The sequence below is a fragment of the Abramis brama genome, assembly GCF_963993115.1.
Source record: "Abramis brama genome assembly, chromosome: 23".
Lineage (NCBI taxonomy): Eukaryota > Metazoa > Chordata > Actinopteri > Cypriniformes > Leuciscidae > Abramis > Abramis brama.
The window spans coordinates 1,164,604-1,183,491 of record NC_139985.1 but is presented as its reverse complement, the minus strand read 5'-3'; the positions used below and the strand labels follow the sequence as shown (position 1 = coordinate 1,183,491).

The following is an 18,888-nucleotide window of genomic DNA, read 5'->3' as shown; positions in this document are numbered from 1 at the left end:
TTTACAGGAAATAAATAAATAAATAAAATGCAATTTGCTGCAACTGTATTCTGTTTTATTCTTATTCTTCGTGAAAATATGTTCTGCAAGATTCATTAATAAGCTTTGTTCGGGATGTTAAACTACTTTAGGAGCCCAAAGGACTGCCATGGTGAAAACATTATTTGAAATCTCCTTGTGAAATTTGCTAGAGTACGTATGGGTCAGTGTTTTGATTGCAGAAGAGTTCGACAAAGGCTTACTAACACATAATAAAACAACTCCAGGTATGTTTTTGATGAGGATATGACAATGCAAAATGGTTAAAATCTCTAAAAAGTATGTTGAATGATAAAGACCCTTTGTTAATAATTTACTTGGGGGAAAAATGGGCAAAACTAAAATATAAGTACATAAACCGATTAATCGATTAATCGTAAAAATAATCGTCCGATTAATCGATTATCAAAATAATCGTTAGTTGCAGCCTAGTCTCGCGTAGCCAGACCTTCAGACTGACGGCTGAAGGTCTGGAATTCATAGCAGCTTTCTTTGGCCAAGGCCCGCCCATAAGGCCGTTTGACCGACATGTCAAACAACCAATTACAGTTCGTTTCGTTCAGCGTCACGTTTCGGGGCGTGGAAATGTCCCCACAACAACAAACCGGCGTGCAACAAGTCAGTCAGCACAGAAAATCAAAGAAGGAGAAGAAAACAAGCAGTAAGTCATTGATCTGTTCGTGCACGCATACTTTTGAGAATCCTACGTTTAGCTGATCTTGATAAATGCTCATTGTCACTCATGTAAACACAACAGTTTTTCTTCCGCAATCACACGTCTGCGCTTTGATTCCCGGCGGACCGAAAATAAACGCGACACTCGCGCCCCCGGAAATCCGATAAAATTCAACCAATCAGATGACGACTTCGACATTCCTGAAGTGTTTCCAGTTAAGTGTACCATATGCATCAGACGTTTAGCCAACGTTCCGTGGGCGTGACGTCTGAGGCTGAGACTAGTTGCAGCCCTACTCAGCTACACACTACACTCAGCTACACACTACACTCAGCTACACACTACACTCAGCTACACACTACACTCAACCACACAACTACACTCAACCACACACTACACTCAGCTACACACTACACTCAGCTACACACTCAACTACACACTACACTCAGCTACACACTACACTCAGCTACACACTACACTCAGCTACACACTACACTCAGCTACACACTACACTCAGCTACACACTCAACTACACACTACACTCAGCTACACACTACACTACACTCAGCTACACACTACACTCAGCTACACACTACACTCAGCTACACACTACACTACACTCAGCTACACACTACACTCAGCTACACACTACACTCAGCTACACACTCAACTACACACTACACTCAGCTACACACTACACTACACTCAGCTACACACTACACTACACTCAGCTACACACTACACTCAGCTACACACTACACTCAGCTACACACTCAACTACACTCAGCTACACACTACACTCAACCACACACTACACTCAACTACACTCAGCTACACACTACACTCAACTACACACTCAACTACACTCAGCTACACACTACACTCAGCTACACACTACACTCAGCTACACACTACACTCAGCTACACACTCAACTACACACTACACTCAGCTACACACTACACTCAGCTACACACTACACTCAGCTACACACTACACTCAGCTACACACTACACTACACTCAACTACACACTACACTCAGCTACACACTACACTCAGCTACACACTACACTACACTCAGCTACACACTACACTCAGCTACACACTACACTCAGCTACACACTACACTCAACCACACACTCAACTACACCATACTCTTTGACTACACTCAGCTACACACTACACACACACAAACAGACAGACACACACACACACACACACAAGCAGACACACAAACACTGACACAAACAGACACTCACACACACTTTCACGAACTCTCTCACACACACAAACTCACTCACACACACACACACACTCTCACAGACACAAACACGCACACACACTCACAAACACTCACACAAACTCACACACAAACACACACACACTCTCTCACACAATTTGGGTGCTTAAATAATGTTAAAAAAAAAATATATCGATTGCTCTATTATTGGTTAGCGTCTCCGGCCGTGTGTGTGTGTGTGTGTGTGTGTGTGTGTGTGTGTGGCGTCTGTACGGACTCAGGGTCTGAGTTTGATGGATCTGTTCTGTTCGGGCCGAAGGGAACAATAGAAGCTCAGTGAGCAAATCCAAACAATCGGCCTGGAATTATTCTAGCCAGGAAACAGACTCACGGCTCTGACGCACAAGACACACACACACACACACACCTAAAATAGACTCAGGGCCTGCAGACTGTGATCCTAGTGTCTGGGACCGAGAGAAAGTTCACACACACACACACACACACACACACTCACTCACTCACTCAATGATCATTAACCCTCATCCACACCCTAAATGAGCTGCACGGGACACACCTTTCCCCTTCACACACACACTCTGTTTCCTTTGCCTTATTAGAAACCAGTATTTGCTGGAGGTTCCAGTGGAAAACTGGGTGCTATATTTACCCCGAGTCTCTGGGGGAGGAAGTTTATCGGGGTGTGTGTGTGTGTGTGTGTGTGGACAGAAAACACCCATCGAGTGACCCAGAGCATCTGCGTCAATCTCACCTGAACACACACACGCACACACACACACACACACACACACACCCCGTAACCAACCAACAGCAGATGCGTGTTATGATGAAGCTGATGTTAGGATCATGTTTATGACCGTTATTATCATAATATATGTACTACTATATTGTTGAATATGTCTCTACATTATAGTAGTACTTCCGGATTACATTCATACTATATAGAACATACGATTTTGTGCGATTACTTTTTTTTAATGTGATTTCAGACGCAACAAAAGTAATTATCTTTACTGCAATGTGACCATTTTTAAACTACCATGATGCATAACGAGCTATGATTTTATCACATTACACGAACAACAATTTTGGGGGTAAATGTGATCTTAATCATCAAAAAAAAAAAAAAAAAAATACTACTAATAATAATAAAAATAATTATTAAAATTTAAAAAATAAATAAAAAATAAGAATAATAAAAATAATTATTTAAAAAAAAAAAAAAATTTTTAAATTATATATATGTATATATATGTATATATATATATATATATATATATATACATACACATTTTTTAAACATTTAATTATATTTTCTTATAATAGATTTATGATATTACATTTATATATAAATTATAATATTATTTATAGATCAATCAATTTATAATTTTATATACATACATAATTTTTGACCAGACTGTCATATAAAGAAATTATGAACATGCAGAAATAAGAGAGAACAAATGAAATATTAATGTTTTTTCTTCTTCTGTGCATTAAAATAAAACCTGTAGCTGCAGTTTGCCTTTTTTGCACAATCCTTTTGTCAGATAAACATCTTAAGCAAGTTTAGGGTTTTGATTTTTCCCTCATAATTGAAAAATATAAAATACTTTTCCTCATATTTTGATAGTTTAATTAAAACTTGTAGTGTCATTAAAAACAAATATCCTCTCTAGACACTTCTATTGTTCTATATGTTGTTGACAGGTTCAGATTCACACATCTAACCCAAACCTAGCAGTTCAGATGTGCAGATAAACCGCGGTCGGTGTGTGTGTGTGTGTGTGTGTGACGAACCACTGCTCTATTAATAGACTCATTAACATTTTGTTACTGTTCTGCCTTCATGAGCTTGAGTGATTTGGGTAGAGTTGATCAGCTGTTTAGAGTTTATCCCCAACCCACACACACACACACACACACACACACACACACACACACACACACACACACACACACACAGGAAGGACATTGCACAGATAACAGAGCTGAACTTGTGCTTTGTTCAAGAATAACCATGTTTTTCTCTCTTATCAGTGCTAGTTGTGTTATCGGCTCTAACAAAGCGGGTCGTCACACTGAGATCGTGACGTAAACAAGCCCAAATATTTACAGATGCGGAGGAAGGCGATGTGTTCGGTGTCTCTGTGCTCACTGCGATGGAGTTGTTGTTGTCGAGACTTCAGGTTGTGAAATAAATCAGTAATGCGCATTAGCGGTGGCTGGTAAACACCCTGTGTGTGTGTGTGTGTGTGTGTTAACGACTAACTGCACAAAATCCAGCAGTGAAAGAACACGCCACATCACGCAAAAACACACAGAACCGAATATTAGTGCTAGTTTGGGTCAAACTGAGTCTAGATATTCAATATTCTAATATTCAAAAGCACTAAGACTTTTTCAGTTGTTTGTGATTTACTGGAGAAGGATTAAAGTTTTTTTTTTTTTTTTTACAAATATTTCTACTTGCAACTTCTACCTAATAAAATATTTCAGAGCTCAGCATAACAAACAAAATGTATATTCATTATTAAAAAGCTCATGCCGTTTTTAGACTGCATTAATTTGATGACTTTTGTATATCTAGGTTCTCCAAGACCGTGTGAATGCTGGCTCTTCAAAGGCTAAAACCATCAGCATAACTCTTTACAATAATGTGTAATTTGTGAAACATTACTTAATGCATTAGTTAACATGAACTAACCATGAGCAATATATTTTTTACAGCATTTACTAATCTAATGTAAATTAATAAAAATACAATTGCTCATTGTTTGGTCATGTTAGTTCACACAGTGCATTAACTAGATACAACTTTTTACATAAAAATGTTGCAAAATGTAGCAATTAACTAAAATTATTAAATTAACATAAAAAAATATTTTGTGGAAACTGTGATACACAACCACTCAAAAGTTTGGGGTCAGTAAAAAAATCATTAATTTACTCAGCAAGGAAACGTTAAATTAATCAAAAGTGACAGTAAAGACATTTATAATGTTACAAATGATTCTGTTTCAAAAAAATGCTGTTCTTTTGAACTTTCTATTTATCAAATAATCCTAAAAAAAAAAGTAATGTATCACAGTTTCCACAAAAATATGAACTGTTTTCATCACTGATAATAATCATAAATGTTTCTTGAGCATCACATCATCATATTAGAATGATTTCTGAAGGATCATGTGACACTGAAGACTGGAGTAATGATGCTGAAAATTCAGCTTTGATCACAGGAATAAATTACACTTTACTATATATTCACATAGAAAACAGATGATTTGCACTGGAATAATATTTAATCGTTTTTCGTAAAAAAAAAAAAAAAATTTTTCATCAAATAAACGCAGCCTTGGTGTCTTTTTAAAAACTGACCAGTCGTATGAACGTCACTCACCAGCGTACATGTGGAAGGTCAACCTCTCGATGAGCTTCAGCACCGTTCCCGCTTTGATGATGGGAATGCCGGACTTGGACTGGACGTTCTCCTCGAACACGACGTTCTCCTCGGAGTCTGGTTGTGCGAAGCAGTACACCTCGGCTCCGGGGAGTCTCATCTGCTCCTCCTTCTCCTCCTGCAACATGGCCGTGTCCAGCATGCGCTCGAGCGTGGAGCGATACTGCAGCGAGATCAGCGCCGCCATCCAGCCGTTCTTCTCCTCCGCAGATTTGGCGGAAAACACCACGCTGTTCCCGTCCTTCAGGATGATCTCGAAGGCGTGCCGGTACTCGCCCTCCTTATCGTCCTTGTCGTTGATCTGGACCTGTCGAAGAACATGTGGACGTTTAGATCCAGGACTCTATCAGTCACACAGCTTTAGTGGTCGACCGATATTCTGCACTTTTTAAACCATCGCACCAGCCAATAAGTTTTACGGTTTGACTGAAACGTTTTGGAAGCAGACTTTTATTTTGACAGTGCTAGGACTTGACAGAGTCTGAGCGCCTGAGAGTTTCTGTTTGTCCAATATGAGTTAAAAGCAGACTTTTATTTTGATAGCATCTGAGAGTTTTTCTGTTTGGCCGATATGTGTCAGAAGCAGACTTTTATTTTGACAGCGCCTGAGAGTTTTTCTGTTTGGTCAATAAATGTCCGAAGTAAACTTTTATTTTGACAGTATCTGAGCGCCTGAGAGCTTTTCTGTTTGGCCGATACATGTAAGACTTTTATTTTGACAGTGCCATGACTTTTATTTTGACATTGACTGAGGGTCTGATAGTTTTTCTGTTGAGCCAATATGTGCCAAAAGCAGACTTTTATTTTGACAGTGCCATGACTTTTATTTTGACAGTGTCTGAGCGACAGAGTTTTTCTGTTTGGCCAATATGTGCCAAAAGCAGACTTTTATTTTGACAGTGTCTGAGCACCTGAGAGTTTTTTTGTTTGGCTGATAAATGACGGAATTAAACTTTTATTTTGACTTCTATCACAAAACAGTAGTCAAATATGGAACCCTGAAGCTCAGACCTTTCCAATTATATGTGCTTTGTCAAGATTAGAAAATTTAGTAATATGAAACATGACAAAGACCACTAGGGGGAGGAGCCTGCAAAAAGGTTTTAAATTAGCGTTTCCATGGTAATGCAATGTCCATTTTCAAAATGGTTTTCACAGGATGAATATAAAAAATTATTATAGGGTTTGGCTTTCTATTACTAATAATAGAAAGGCAAAAGCAATTTTTTTTCATATACTGTTCACTTTCTTCATCAGTTTGTCAAATATTCTGTCCAATCTTTGAGATAGAACTGTTAAACAACAAGGCTAAACTAATTAAGACACTAATAAACATCTCAGCTCAGGTGCTGTCAAAATAAAAGTCTGCTTCCGACAATTATGTCAAAATAAAAGTCCTGGCACTGTCAAAATAAAAGACTGCTTCCGACACGTATCGGCCAAACACAACAACAATTCTGACAGAAATGCATTAAATTGTGAAAGGTGAATGCACAATAAAATTTTAATGGAATGTGGACGTCACCCAGTGGCTAGTTTTGGTACAGCGCCTACACAAAATCTCACAGGAAACCCAATTTTTGTGATATTAACTTCAAATTTGGAAAACAACATGCATGGCTTTTGGCTTGCATGCTCAACATTTGGCTTTGATTTTATAGTGCAAATTATTTTGCAAAATATATATTTTGTATAAAATATAAAATGTTTGGTAAAACTTTAGTTTAGGGTCCAATTCTCACTATTAACTAGTTGCTTATTAGCATGCATAAAACTATGATATTGGCTGTTTATTAGTACTTCTAAAGCACATATTAACCACATTAGTGCCTCAAACTTTTATATTGGCACCGGCAATCAAAAAACCCACATGTGCCGATCAGTACCCACCTTCCTCATGAAGAACTTCTCCTTCAGACGGTACTCTGCCACACTGGCTCCCGGTAGACGAGGCTGGCCGTGGTTGGACTTGCAGCAGATCATCAGCCCGTCGAACAGGAATATGTGGCGCTCGTGTTTGGCGCCCACCCGTGTGAGCGTTCCCTCCATGATGAACTCATTACAGCACTGGCCGATGTCTTTGCCCTCCCAGCCGTCGATGTTCCTCTGGATCTCATTCATCTTCTTGATGGCTAGATGTTTGCCCTTCATCTGCTGACTGTAGAAGCGGCACGCCGACTCGCTGGGTGACAGAACAACGGGGAGACAATGTTGATATCAAATCACAATATTGATTAATCGACTTCACCTGGTTTTCATTTTGATGATCTCGATATCGAGATCTTTTAGTCTGCTGATTTCAGTTGATGTGTGAACAAAAACATTATTTGTACCACCCAATAATCACACAGTGCTTTTTATGATATGAAACAAAGTCTCAGCTTTCAAATTCAGTCAGTTTTATGACAAAATTCCAACAGTAAATATAGTTTTGACGCTCTATAATGTGTGCCGACAGATGAACCGATCATCTCTTCCTCTTTACTACGTTACAGCAGCAAATAAACATCAATGAACATCAGAAGGAATGTTGAAAGATACAGAACGACTTACTGAAATCTATCATGTTTAATGTAATCGTTCAGAGTAAAAGTGTAACATTATTTACCTAAGAAAATCCCATAAACTTGATAGTTAGCTAGAAAAATTACTTTAGAGAGGAGCATTTTGATAAATAAATGCACTATATTACATATTAATTATGTTACTTAACCTGTAACAATTATTGAAAGAATGTTTGAATACATCAATATTGAAGTAATTTACCAACCGACAGGGTTCAGTTTACAGCTTTAGTTCAGAGATTTATCAATCAATCAATCAGAATCATGAGTTTGTGAATCAAATCAAATCGATTCGTGAAAGTGTCAATAACTAATTAAGGAGAATGTAATGAAAGACATTAAAATATCACACTAAAGCTGACGTAAACAGTAGGGAAGGGAAATAAACCAAGTCCTGGAGTTCCTCGTAACCATCAACATCTAAATAACAAGATTTAAATGTCCAATCAGCTTCCAAAGTCCCTCGAGCGGGAGTTCTTCTCTATATCAGTGTCAGTGTTTCTGATCTCCTGAAACGCCTCCACTGTAGTCTTGAGTTTCTTCTGGGAACGAACACGTCACAATATTCCTCATTATAATAATTCATACGCAGAATAAAGGGGCGGGGCCTGGTTGAGTTAGTTAGTAGTGTGTTAAACTGGTGGTTATGGAAAGGGGCGGGACATTTCCCAAACACACCGGCCGACCAATCAGAGCACAGTATGCTTTTCAGAAGGAGGGGCTTCATAGAGACAGGAAGTAAACAGAGCGTTACTGACAGACTGGGAAGAGAGGAGCCGCAACAATGGAGAATATGAGGAGAATAATCAACATTCAAGCAGGAAAACCTGCTCTAGTAGAGCCTGAAAACATCATCAAGACTTTGAATAGTAATAATAGGTCCTCTTTAAGATGAACAGCCCTCCAGGACCTGAAAGAGACACACTTCTACACCATCAGATTGACTGTTCTACCAGAAGACGTTCTTATAGGAGTCTGATTTTCAGATTTTCGGGTGTTACGAATCACAGGATGGAGGGATTGAATGAGTTGAAGACGGAGGGACTAGTGAAAGACTCTCTATAGAGTGAAGAGCATCTTACTTCTGAATGTTTTTGTGAAGACACGAGCACACGCGCGTCACGTCAGAGCAGATGAAGGAGTGTTGAGACGGCAGACTCTCTCTCTCTCACTGAAGAGCGCCACACACTGCGGACGAGCGACACTGCACTATTACGGCCTGTTCACACCAAGAACAATAATCATAACTATATCAGCGTCCACACCTGAGGACGACAGCGTTGTTTATTCTAGTTTTGTCGTCTGTCGCTTTAAAGGTGCAGTAAGCGATTTCTGAGAAACGCTGTTGGGAGTGGACCAGACCGAGCACCAAAACACACTTACAGCCAATCAGCAGCAAGGGGTGTGTCCACTCATTAGGGGGGAGGAGCTTGTGTTGCATAGCGTGTTTCTGAATTTGGGGCGGAGCTATAAAGTTAGGGGTGTGGTCCTGTTGGGTAGGGCCGTGTTTGATTTGGTGATTTCAAATATCAACAGTTTCTCAGAAATCGTAAAACAATAAAAACACTGACAGCCAATCAGAATCCACCCTGCTTTATAAATGTTAAGCATTTAAAGGTGCAGTAAGCGATTTCTGAGAAACGCTGTTGGGAGTGGACCAGACCGAGCACCAAAACACACTTACAGCCAATCAGCAGCAAGGGGTGTGTCCACTCATTAGGGGGGAGGAGCCTGTGTTGCATAGCGTGTTTCTGAATTTGGGGCGGAGCTATAAAGTTAGGGGTGTGGTCCTGTTGGGTAGGGCCGTGTTTGATTTGGTGATTTCAAATATCAACAGTTTCTCAGAAATCGTAAAACAATAAAAACACTAACAGCCAATCAGAATCCACCCTGCTTTATAAAGGTTAAGCATTTAAAGGTGCAGTAAGCGATTTCTGAGAAACGCTGTTGGAAGTGGATCAGACCAAGCACCAAAACACACTTACAGCCAATCAGCAGTAAGGGGCGTGTCCACTGTGATGGGGAGGAGCCTATGTTGCATAGCATGTTTGTGAATTTGGGGCGGGGCTATAAGGTTAGGGGTGTGGTCCTGTCGGATAGGGGCGTGTTTGTTTTGGTGATTTCAAATATCAACAGTTTCTCAGAAATTGCTTACTGCACCTTTAAAAGCTTGAATCAGGCTGGATTCTTATTGGCTGTCGGTGTTTTTATCGTTCATCAGCTCTATCGTGAGATTCCAATGACAGCTTTATAATTGTGACGTCAACTCTGCTATTGTCTTACATTTTTTTATCATTATTGTCCTTCGTGTGAACGAGTCTTTACCTTCCACACACTTCAGCAATTAAACACATTCAGACATTTTAAAGTCTGTAAAACGAAGAGCTTGTTTACAGTGAAATCACTCGACTCTCAAACTAAAGTTATCGTTGTCTTTGGTATGAAGGTTTCATTTGTTAACGTTAGTTACCATGAACTAACAATGAAAAATAATTCTAAAGCATTGATTAATCTTAGTTAATGTTAATTGACTAATACATTACTGAAATCAAAAGTTATTATAGAACGAACCTGAGCTAACATGAACTTTACAGCTGTTTTTTTAATTAACTAACATAAACAAAGACTAATAAAACCTGTAACAAAAGTATTGCTCATTGTTAATGAATTAACTAACATTAACTCACAGGACCTTATTGTACAATTCACCTTAATTAAATCAACTTTAGTAACTATTAGTTAACGTTGGTCAACTAACAATGAGCAACACATTTGTTACAGTATTTATTAATCTGTGTTAAGGTTAGTACAACTGTTAGTTTATGTTAGCTCAGGTCCATTAAATAAATATTAACAAAAACAACATTAGATTTCAATAATGCATTAGTAAATGTTGAGATTAACAATAACTAAGATTAATAAATGCTTTCCAAGTATTTTTCATTGTTAGTTCATGTTACTCATGAAACCTTACTGTAACGAGTTACCCAACTTTTCAACAACATGAAACATCTCAGATGATGATGATGATGATGATGATGATGATGGCGATCACGATCGATTCTTTGTTCTGGTTGAAACGCACAGAAGTGAACAGCAAGAGCCTTTATTTCTCCAAAAGCACACGTACCGTAAGAGCCGCCATCCTTTCCACATACGCGAACGCATAAAACCGCTAAAACGCGATCAACGGGACATGAACACTTCAGATCCTCATGATCCCCGAGTCCTTCAGCAGATGAAGGGCCGCTTTCCTCCTCATTCTCTCTCTCTCTGAGAACAACAATAGCAGAGCCGCCCAAACCCTGACGCAACACACACACACACTCACGCACACACTCCCTCGTCACGATCACTGGCTATTTCAGGGTCAGAGGGAAACACACGAGGGGCTGATGGGTGGAGACCAGTGTGTGTGTGTGAGTGAGTGAGAGAGAGTGTGTGTGTGAGAGAGTGTGTGAGAGTGAGTGAGTGAGTGAGTGAGAGTGAGTGAGTGAGTGTGTGAGAGAGAGTGAGTGAGAGTGTGTGTGTGTGTGAGTTTGTGTGTGTCTGTGTGAGACTGTGTAAGAGAGTGTGTGAGAGTGTGTGAGAGTGAGTGAGTGTGTGAGAGAGTGAGTGAGTGTGTGAGAGAGAGTGAGTGAGAGTGTGTGTGAGTTTGTGTGTGTCTGTGTGAGACTGTGTGTGAGAGAGTGTGTGTGTGTGTGTGATTGAGTGAGTGAGAGAGTGTGTGTGTGTGTGTGTGTGAGAGAGTGTGAGTTTGTGTGTGTGTGTGTGTGTGTGTGTGAGAGAGTTAGTGTGTGTGTGCGTGAGAGTGTGTTAGTGTGTTTGTCAGTCTATATGTGTGTGTGTGTGTGTGTGAGTGAGTGAGTGAGAGAGTGAGTGAGTGTGAGTTTGTGTGTGTGTCTGTGTCTGTGTGTGTGAGAGTGTGTGTGTGTGAGACTGTGTGTGTGAGAGACTGTGTGCGTGTGTGTTTGTGTGTGCGCGTTAGAGTGTGTTAGTGTGTTTGTCAGTCTATATGTGTGTGTGTGTATGCGTGAGTGTGTATGTGAGTGCATGTGTGTGTGAGTATGTGTGAGTGTGTGTAAGTGTGTACGTGTATATATGCGTGTGAGATTATGTGTCTGTGTATGTGTGAGTGTATTTGTGTGTGTCTGTGTGTGTGTGTGTCTGTGTGTGTGAGTGAGTGTGTGTATGTGAGTACGTGTGTGTATGCATGTGAGACTATGTGTCTGTGTATGTTTGAGTGTGTGTTTGTGTGAGTTTGTGTTTGTGTGAGTGTGAGTGTGTGTGTGTGTGAGTGTGTGTGTGTACCTGAGGCGTCTCTTGGCGAGGCTCTTGGAACAGATGCGCTCCATGCTGCTCTGCAGGTTCAGTAAGGCTGTGATGGCCTGTTTCAGACACTCTTTATCCTCCTCATCCTCACTCTTCTCCTCCAGTTGCTGTCGAGGACACACAGTGACACACATGAGACGGCTTCACGGGTTCATGGGTCGTGTGTACATGATTTGGACTATTTTAATGATGCTCTAAGCCAGCGTTTCCCAAAAATTGGGGTTTGTGAGTAAAAAGAATGCCAATAATGAATTAAATCATAAAAAAGTCAAATTAAATTATTATATATTATTTTTAAAAGTACAATTTAAATAAATAAATAAAATAAATGCAAATCAAAATAAACTACTTACTAGAGATTAATTAAATAAAAAAAGTCAAATAAAATAATAATAATAAAAAACAAATCAAAAAACACTTTTTTTAATAAATAAAAAAATATATATTTTTAAATAATTTTTAGAATAAAAGCAAATACAAATAATACACTGACTTAAAATGAATGTAAGCATTCAAATATAAAATAAAAAAGAATTGTAAAATAAAAGCAAATCAAATAATGTAAAATTAAAAATAAATAAAAAGCAAAAAAGACTAAATCATGAAAATGGAAAATTAAAATAAACATTTTTAAAATACGAACAATCAAAATAAAGCACTTACTAAAAACATATTAAATTATAAAACTGCAAGTAAAACAATACATAATTTACCAAACAAAATAAAACATTAATTAAATCCTGTAATGCAATTAAATATGTAAAATGAAAGTAAATAAAGAACATGCGAATAACACATTAATGAATTATTTAAAAAAATAACCAAAAATCTACATTAACTTAAATATAAACTTGAAATAACTTCAAATCTCTGTGTGGTCAACGAAAGTGTCTGCATGTTTGTGATGATGTCGCACTGCAGGACCTCGACAACACTGCGTTTATCTCATCAGGTCATGTGTGCAAACAGACATTTCTCATTTCAGCCGCTTCAGAATGAAAGAGAGGCTTGTGTGTCGCGTTACAGCCTGAGATTTGCTCATTTCTGCTCCATAAATCCCCCGTAAGAATCCAGGAAAGCAGCTTAGGGCTGCTGGGAACGCTGGAGCTCCTGGAGCAGCAGTAAAGCTAAAGCTCTCTGAAGGCACATGTTCAGATCCGTGTGACTCTGGAGAGAATTACTGATCCGACCCATGCAAATATAGACCATGCATGTGCTCAATTATTAAGATCATAATTAGTGCTATGCTTACGATTAATCGCATCCAAAATAAAAGCTTGTGTTTACATAATATGTGTCTGTGGCGTGTATAATAATTTTGTTTATATAAATACACACACATGCATGTGTATATTTAAGAAAAATGTGTTATTTAAATATTAAATATTAATATTTAATATTAAAATATTTATATATAATATAAATGATATACTCAGTATATACATGCATATGTGTGTATTTATATATACAAAATAATTATATACGTAGTACACACACATATATTATGTAAAAACATTTTGGATGCGATTAAACATGATTAATCATGGCCCAGCAATAATAATAATAATAAAACACAATCATCGATTCCAGAAGATTTGTGTCAGATGAAACACTTCGGAAGAAAATATTTACTTTAATAATATTCACGATTGTCTGAATGTCATGATAATGATCACAAGCATCTTATTTCACTTTAAAATTATTTACATTTTTATTATTTAATTATTAGCTTTTCATCAACTCATGAGGAAACCCTGCATTACAGAGTAGTGTTTGAAAGTGTTCATGCTCTTAACCTTTTTAAATGTAGAAATTATATATATTTTTTCATATTTTTGTTAAATAGAGTGTTTTGTAAAGGACGAGGCTTTTTTATTTTTCATATGTCCTCTGTGGGCTTCTGTACATTTGGAGACAGTTACTATTTTTGCACTTCCATTTGGTTTCAGAAGTAATGCTGAAAATCAGTAAATGGTGCATTGTGGGAAATGACACTCACCTTTAAAATCTCGAAGTAATGAAGACAGTGGTAGACGGGCGTCAGGAGTAACCGCGGTAAAACATACTGTACCGCTTCTTTGAACCCTTCACAGATAGACTGAAAACACAGAGACATCATGTGATCATATTCATATAGAGACATGCATTATAATCTGAAGACCACGTGTGTGACGAGGTGTGCAGCAAACAAGCTTAAAAACACAGAAATAAGTTTTTATAAACTGTCGACCCCCAAAAACGGGCGTGCCCTAACTACACGCGGTGCGCGATAAAATACATCTTTTCCACGTTAATCAGAGTGTTTGTCCTAACCAGCCGCGACGGCGACACGCGACGATTCTGTTTTAGAAACGGTTTCTATTTTTCTGCGACGTCGCGCTGGAACAACAAACACAAAGTGTGTCAATGATAATCTCAGGTACTGTTTATGTGCTTTATTTAATGTTAAAAGCGTGTCATGTGACACTGAACATCATTTAGTGCTCCAGCTTTGAAGCTGTAAAAGCAACAGTGGATAATTCACCTCAGATCTTGAAATTAAACAAATGGAAACAAGAACGTTCAAACTGTGAACAAACATTATTCTTTGACAAAGATTGTTTTAGTAACTCAGCCTATGTGTCTGAATAATGTTTAAATGGTGTAATATTAGTGAATTTGATTATGTAGCCTTATCCATTTTCTAGAGCCCATCTACGGAGAGCCTGGCCACTCCCTATTGAGTCCTATTGTACCGAATGTTGGTTGTAGTTCCACCAGAGCTCCACTGGGGGCGATCGCCCATGAGTGCAGAATGAATGGGAGTCTATGGCGCTAGACGGCTAAATGTGTCTCTTTCACCCGATTGCCGTTGAGAAATCTCAGATTTGATTGTAGGTTTTGCAAGTTCAACATGGGTTATAGGTCGAAAGTTGAATGAACGAGTACTTATGTCCTTTCGATTTCTTACAGGTTGAGTTGTTGTTGCCCATAACACGCTAGCATTCTGCTAATGAACGCTGATTGGTCAGTGAAGGACTGATTACGACCAGAGATGCCGCTTGATGGCATCGTGGCAGGGAGTGCCAGGCTCTCCGTAGACGGGCTCTGCTAGTTCTCAGAGTTATATGACACTGTCTCAATCGCCTCTATCCACTTTTGTGTCCTTAAACGCTTGTTTTTTGGGGTCGACAGCTTATAAACACTTATTTCTGTTTTGTTTTTTTAGCAATATCCAACAATACAGTGTATGGGTCAAAATTATCGATTTTTCTTTCATGTCAAAAATCATGAGGATATTCAGTAAAGATCATGTTCCATGAAGATATTTAGTAAATTTCCTACCGTAAATATATAAAACATGTATTTCTGTGAGTGAATGCTGCACAATCGTGTTCATAAATGAACAACTTTAAAGGAGATTTTTGCACCCTCAGATTCCAGATTTACAATAGTTGTATCTCGGCCAAATATTGTCCTATCCTAACAAACCACACATCAATGGAAAGCTCATTTATTCAGCTTTCAGATGTAAAAATCTCAATTAAAAATAAAAATTACCCATGTGATGGTTTTGTGGTCCAGGGTATATGAGTATGGGGTGGATATGTAGGCTATGCATATGTACATGCAAATGTTATTGTATTACTTATATTTTTTATGTATATTGTTATATTGTGTTGGTGTCCTTGTGTGCGGTGTATAGTGAAGCCAAAGACAAATTTCCACTTGTGGACACTTAAAGGAACTAAAGTAAACTAAACTAAAAGCTTTGCAGTGTTGTGTGTGTTTCTGACCTGCAGGTAAATGGCGGCTCCGGGTTTGTAAAGCTGACTGAGGAAGTGTTCGTGGAAGCCGGTGCGAAGGATGTCCTGTGCGTACGTCTCGTAGGGGTCGAAGGCCAGCTCCTGAAAAAGGCCAACACCCGAGAGTTAACACATGACCCGCAGCACAGCCCACCGTGACCTGTATTGTTACGGCATGAGGAAAAACAAGCACGTGTGTGTGTGTGTGAAAGGCCGCGGGGTCAGTCGCTGTGAAGCGTGGAGGTGGAACGGACACCAGTGTGTTTTGGGAGGATCGTATCGGTGCCACTCTCACAAAACACATGAATGAATTTTAAATACATGAAAATATATATATATATATATATTAAACTTAATTAACTATTTTTATTATATATATATATATATATATATATATATTAGGGCTGTCAATCGATAAAAAAAAATGAATCGCGATTAATCGCATGATTGTCATGAGTTAACCGCGCAAGACGCAGAGAGAGAGAGAGAGAGAGAGAGAGAGAGAGAGAGAGAGAGAGAGAGAGAGAGAGAGAGAGAGAGAGAGAGGTGCGCGCGCGTGATTCTCAGAAATTAAATAAGGTTTGGGCGCTTTTTTGAAGGGAAAAAAAAATAATCGCTAAAGGGGTCTGCAATGTCGCTAAGTTGGCAACACTGTGTATCTCCATTTCTACAACTAGGGGTTGGGCCACGGGTCAAACAGAAAATACGCGCTGCGTTAATCGCGCGTTAAAAAATATATATATATATATATATGAAAAACATTTATTTAATTATCATTGAAAAATAATATTAAATTAAAAAAAAATTAAACTTACTATTATAAATTAAAAAATATATTTATTGTAAATTATAATATTATTAAATATTTATTTAAATTAAATTACTACTGTTATTACTAGTTTTCTTTATTTAAAATGAAAATAATTTATTATAAATGAAAAAATATATATATATTATTAATATGAATTTAATTAAAAGACTTAATTACATTATTGTTATTATTAAACTTAATTAACTTTTTATTATTTATTAGGTTTTAGAAATTAAGATACTTTCTTATAAATTAATATACAAGGAAATTTTGAGATATATATATATATACACACATACATAAATTATATACAATTATAATATACAGTAGTTAAATCAAATATATTATATATAATTACATTAATATCATTTACTTTAGATTATATTATTTTTAGTAGTATTATTTAAAAAATAATTCATTTTATTATTATTAATTACATTTATAAAAAATAAATGTTAAATAATATTATTTCTAAATACAAATTAATTAATTCAGTTATTACTGATATTATTTTAATAAAAAAAATAAAAAAAATCTAAATTAATTATAAATTATAATACTCTTTAAAAAAAATTATAAATGATACTAATTAAATGTTCACAGTTTGTTTGAAAAAAATAAATATTTAATTGATTTTCATCGAATGTAGCCATTGCACTTTACCAAAAATAATTAAAAACAATCATATTATGATATATATGATTATAAATAATTTAAACGTGCGTGCGTATATATACACACACACACACACACCCATCTCACCTCAGCAAGGTCTTCGAAACAGCTGCCGACCAGCGGATGAGGGCTTGTCTCGTCGGTCATCTCCACCGTATCCTCGATTAACCCGAGCAGCTTCACCGTCACCTCATGGATGTCCACGATACGACTGAAGATGTTCTCAACGTCCTACAGGCAGAGAGAGATGGAGAGAGAGAGAGAGAGGGGTGTGAGAATGAAGAGGAGTGTGAGGATGAAGAGTGTGTGGATTAAGAAGAGTGTGTGAGGAGTGTGAGGATGATGAGGAGTGTGAGGATGATGAGGAGTGTTGAGGAGTGTGAGGATGAAGAAGAGGAGTGTGAGGATGATGAGGAGTGTTGAGGAGTGTGAGGATGAAGAAGAGGAGTGTGAGGATGATGAGTGTGAGGATGAAGAGGAGTGTGAGGATGAAGAAGAGGAGTGTGAGGATGAAGAAGAGGAGTGTGAGGATGAAGAAGAGGAGTGTGAGGATGATGAGGAGTGTGAGGATGAAGAGTGTGAGGATGAAGAAGAGGAGTGTGTGAGGATGAAGAAGAGGAGTGTGAGGATGATGAGGAGTGTGAGGATGAAGACTCACGTGAGAGGAGAACAGCATGTTGTTGGAGTTGAAGGGCTCGCGGAACACCTTGATGATGAGGTTGAGGTCCCTCAGATACTGTCGTACCTCGGCCATGAAGGCCTTCACCAGATCATAGTACATCTGTTCCTCTGAGGCCGACGGCTCTTCGTCCATCAGAGGAAACACACTGATGTCCTCCTCCACCTGATGGAACATGTCCATCAGCACCTGCAACCAGAGCAACAGGGCGGAGCTTGAGCAACAGGGGTGGAGCTTGAGCAACAGGGCGGAGCTTGAGCAACAGGGGTGGAGCTTGAGCACCAGGGGCGGAGCTTGAGCACTAGGGGTGGAGCTTGAGCAATTGGAGATTATTTGCTTGAATGTTGACGTTTGATGTGTTCAATTAGAGCTGCGCAGTTAATAATACAAAAATAAAATAAAACCAAAACGCTGATATATGGCTTAGTGTAATTTATGCGATTTAATTAAATACATGCGCTGCGTGTTTCAGAGCAAATCGCTGTTTATTTTCACGCAAGCATATATATATATATATATGTATATGTTGAAATATTTAGTTTCTTGATTTTTTCTTCTCCTCATTTTTCAAACGTGTATATATATATATATTTAATACAATACAATAC

General features: G+C 38.0%; 1 protein-coding gene across 2 annotated transcripts in view; it reads right to left on the bottom strand.

Annotated features, from left to right (window-relative positions):
* The window catches only part of sos1 (son of sevenless homolog 1), a 53,632-nt gene that overhangs the window by 18,631 nt on the left and 16,113 nt on the right, over positions 1 to 18,888 (bottom strand). For both annotated transcript variants that reach the window (XM_084101741.1, XM_084101740.1), the window contains exons 5-11: positions 18,260 to 18,469; positions 17,689 to 17,832; positions 16,107 to 16,217; positions 14,330 to 14,428; positions 12,310 to 12,437; positions 7,325 to 7,616; positions 5,375 to 5,741 (exon numbers count right to left, since the gene is read on the bottom strand). In XM_084101741.1, coding sequence (XP_083957867.1) covers positions 5,375 to 5,741; positions 7,325 to 7,616; positions 12,310 to 12,437; positions 14,330 to 14,428; positions 16,107 to 16,217; positions 17,689 to 17,832; positions 18,260 to 18,469 — 1,351 coding nt within the window. The remainder of the gene's footprint in view (positions 1 to 5,374; positions 5,742 to 7,324; positions 7,617 to 12,309; positions 12,438 to 14,329; positions 14,429 to 16,106; positions 16,218 to 17,688; positions 17,833 to 18,259; positions 18,470 to 18,888) is intronic.